The sequence below is a fragment of the Arachis duranensis genome, chromosome 10, assembly GCF_000817695.3.
Source record: "Arachis duranensis cultivar V14167 chromosome 10, aradu.V14167.gnm2.J7QH, whole genome shotgun sequence".
NCBI lineage: Eukaryota > Viridiplantae > Streptophyta > Magnoliopsida > Fabales > Fabaceae > Arachis > Arachis duranensis.
The window spans coordinates 99,792,154-99,796,008 of record NC_029781.3 but is presented as its reverse complement, the minus strand read 5'-3'; the positions used below and the strand labels follow the sequence as shown (position 1 = coordinate 99,796,008).

General features: G+C 26.9%; 1 protein-coding gene across 1 annotated transcript in view; it reads left to right on the top strand.

Annotated features, from left to right (window-relative positions):
* The window catches only part of LOC107471331 (coumaroyl-CoA:anthocyanidin 3-O-glucoside-6''-O-coumaroyltransferase 2-like), a 16,939-nt gene that overhangs the window by 1,157 nt on the left and 11,927 nt on the right, over positions 1-3,855 (top strand). The window contains exon 2 of the mRNA XM_016090773.3: positions 161-245. Coding sequence (XP_015946259.2) covers positions 161-245 — 85 coding nt within the window. The remainder of the gene's footprint in view (positions 1-160; positions 246-3,855) is intronic.

The following is a 3,855-nucleotide window of genomic DNA, read 5'->3' as shown; positions in this document are numbered from 1 at the left end:
TTCAACACTTCTTTCCCTTTGCCGGAAACATTCTTGTCCCTCTTCACCCGGGTAACTTCCCTCACATCCTCTACTCCGATGGTGACTCTGTTTCTTTCACTGTGGCCGAGTCCCATGAAGATTTTAACTACTTTGTCGCTAATGCTCCAACACATCTTAGAGACCTTAACCTTCTTGCTCCCGTCTTTCCTTCTCCGCTTACAACGCAAGACGGTGGAAAGTTGCTTCCTCTTATGGCGGTTCAGGTCAGCGACGAATCAAAACATTCAGCTCATTTAAAAAAAAAATCTTATATTTTAAATTTTAAGTACTAAATTTTACGAAAATACATACTTCATATGCAATTATGCTGATCAGCAGCAGCCACTCCTTACGATTTGGTATTTAAAAATTTAAAAATATTATTGGAACACTAAAGTTAAAAAAAATTTCACTCTTTTTTTTGTTTGAAATACTGAAATAACACTTTTATCTCTTCTATTTATAAAAAGTACATTCTCCTCTTTTATAAATTTTAAAAAGAAGAGTATTAGGGAGTCAGTAATTTTTATGTTTTGTAACTATTAATTCGAAATCCATAGTATTTTTAATGGTGTGAGATTACATCAAATAGTGGGAGATCACCTAATTTTTTATGGTTAAATGCTGGCCACAAAATACAAAAGTTGTTGGCTTCCTAAACTTTTTCTTTTAAAAAGCCTTTTTTTAATCCATTTTAAATATTTTGTATTAACTAATGTTAATTTTATTCATTTTTCAAGAAAAAATAATTATTTTTTATAAAAATACCTTTTAACAAAAATTTTATTCTTTTATCATTAAATTTTATTTACCAAAATACCTTTTAATAAATTATTTTTTATTGATTAAATTGTATTTTTACTAAAATATTTTTAAAAAGTTTTAATAATTAAATTATTTTTTTCTAAAATACTCTTCAATAATTTTTAATTATTAAATTATGATTTTATTAACAATTATTTTTGTATTTTATTATTAATTTTTGATATCAATGTATATTATTGTAACATTAAATTACCACTGTTTATATGTATAACAATTAATATTAATAAATAATTTGTTTCATAAAACTATTAAAAATTATTAACAACTTTATTAACGGAGTTCTACTTATAAATATTTTTATGGTGGTTAAAATAATACTCCCACAGAATCCGTGGCCAGATTTTCATTCTTCTTCTCTTGAGGGGGTGTGGGTTCAACGCTGCAAAAAAAACCATCATCTCCAATCGAAACCAGTAAAACAAATAAATAAACACGACAAAACAGTGGCGGTAAAGAACACAGAAAAAAGCTTTACTTGAAATCAAAGCGAGCTAGCAGTTAAAATCTCATCTTTACCCATACGCTGCAGATACAAAGAAACAGAGAGAGATGGCGACTGCTATAGCTATAGCACATTTTTGTCCAAAAACAGGCTTAACTCTTTCTTGTCACAAAAGAAATCCTTTCCTCTCTCATCACCTTCATTTTTCTTCTGCTTCCCTCTCCCATGCTGTGTTCTCCAGAGGTAAGTAATGTATGTAGTGTAAACTCATAAAGCTTACAACTATTTGCTGATTAACCATCACCAATAGTTGACTCTGTTTCTCAACTTTCTCTGAATCAATTTTGGGTGCAATTATGGTAAGACACGCAAGTTATCGTGGTTGTGAATAGTTAAGGGTGTGTTTGACAAATGTATTGAGAAGGAGAGAAACAAGTGTTTGAATTTTTTTAAAGTTTTACTTTTATATTTGGCCATTTTTATCTTTTTAAGGGTAGAATTGATTCTGTCCTCTAAACGCACGTTCAGGAAAAGCTAAACTTTGTAACTTTTATGTTTCACATTGTTTATTATTCTTGAAAAATTAGGTAAATTTTTTTTTTTTACCAAACTCTACCTTTTATTTTCTTCTATAAAAAGCATACCAGTAACTATTACCTTCACAATAATTCTTTGTTCTATTTCTCCATGTTATTCGTTTCAATTTTTTTCCTTAAAATAGTTTAAATTTATTTTAATTACTAAAAAATTTAATATTTTATTATTTTTATTATTTTTAGTACTCATTTTCATATTTTAATTTTTATGTTTTTTATTGTATTTTTTATTTATATTTTTATATTTTTATATTATTTCTCATGTTATCTTTTTATGAGTTTTTTTATCATTTACTATACTATTTTTTATATGTATAATTTTTTTGAAATTTTTTTTTAGTTTTTGTTTCGCTTTGTTCATATGATTTTTTATTTATTTTATTATATTTCTTTTATTCATATGACAAATGTTGTTGACTTTTTTATGATATTTTTATTATTTTTTGTTGTATTTATTTTATTTATATGATGAATATTTTTTATATTAGTTTTGTTAGTGTTCTGCATATATATATATAAAATATTTAAAATGATATTTTTTTAGTAATTTTTTATCTAAAAGTGACTTTAAGTAGTATAATCCAAATAATATTTATTTTACTATAATCAATTTTGATACAAATATTGTCAAACATAAATCACGTTAACCCAAACTTACTTTTTATCAAAATCAATTTTATAAAAATTCTTTTTTACAAACTTTAATCCAAACACACTAAGTTAACACATATACTAGGGGTGCACATGGGTCGGGTGAAACCGGGTTTGATGTGACCCAGACCCGGCTCGAAATATACACCGGGTCTATTTATTAGACCCGAATCCGGCCCTAGACCCGATGAAACCAATACAATTTCGGGCCACAATTATACCGGGTGAAAACCGGACCGTTAACATTACATTACGTTGATACATTCTTATAAACTAGCATGTAAAAATATCCAAATTTTCAAGACTCCAACCATTAGTTAACATGGTAAAATTCACTTAGAAAAATATAACAAGAACCAATCATTCTTCAAAATTAAAGTATAACCACAATCAATATTAAAGTATAACCACAATCAATACTAATATTGTCTAATAATACCAAATATTTAAATCAATACAAATAACACAATCTTATGTATTAGTCTAAAATCTTATGCATTCTAAACATAAAACATTAACTTATAGTCTTATAATGACTAATAACACAAAATATTAAGGTTTACGATACTTAAATTTCACGTAAGAATAGTCATGATCCATCACTAATAACACAAAATATTAATTGTGTATGATGACCGGGCCAACCGGGCCGACTTCGGGTGACCCGAGCTATGGCGCGGACCCGACCCGAAATAATGACCGGATTTATTTTTGAGACCCGTACCCGACCCTAAACCCGATGAAATCACTCCAAATTAGTTCCTAAAATGTTCGGGACCGGGCCGGATCTTCGGACCGGATCGGGTCTGTGCACCCCTAACATATACAACTAGTTTAGGCATATCTTGGATGCAACTATGGTAACACTCAAGCCATCTGTTTTGATACGACTATGCTTAACTAACTCTAACGGTATAAATGAAGGTGAATTTTATGATATTTATAATTTGATATATAATTTTTGTCTAATTTATTTTTTATGGTAATTTTTAAATATTTAATAATTATTTATTTTTATATTTTTAAAATTAAATATTAATTTTTAATTTTTTTTAATAAGTTAGACAAACATTTTTAAACACCATAACAATCACCATAAATAAAATACATTTGTGAGGATGTCTATATATATATATATTACTTATGAAGCAAAATGATCTGCTCAAAATTGTCATATCCACCTGTTAGATATATTTTAGAGATATATTTTAGATATGATATTTATTAAATTATACATATATTTTATATTTAATCGTATTTTAATATAAAATAAAAATTATTTTTTAAATATATTTTGACATATCTTTATAATTTATAGTT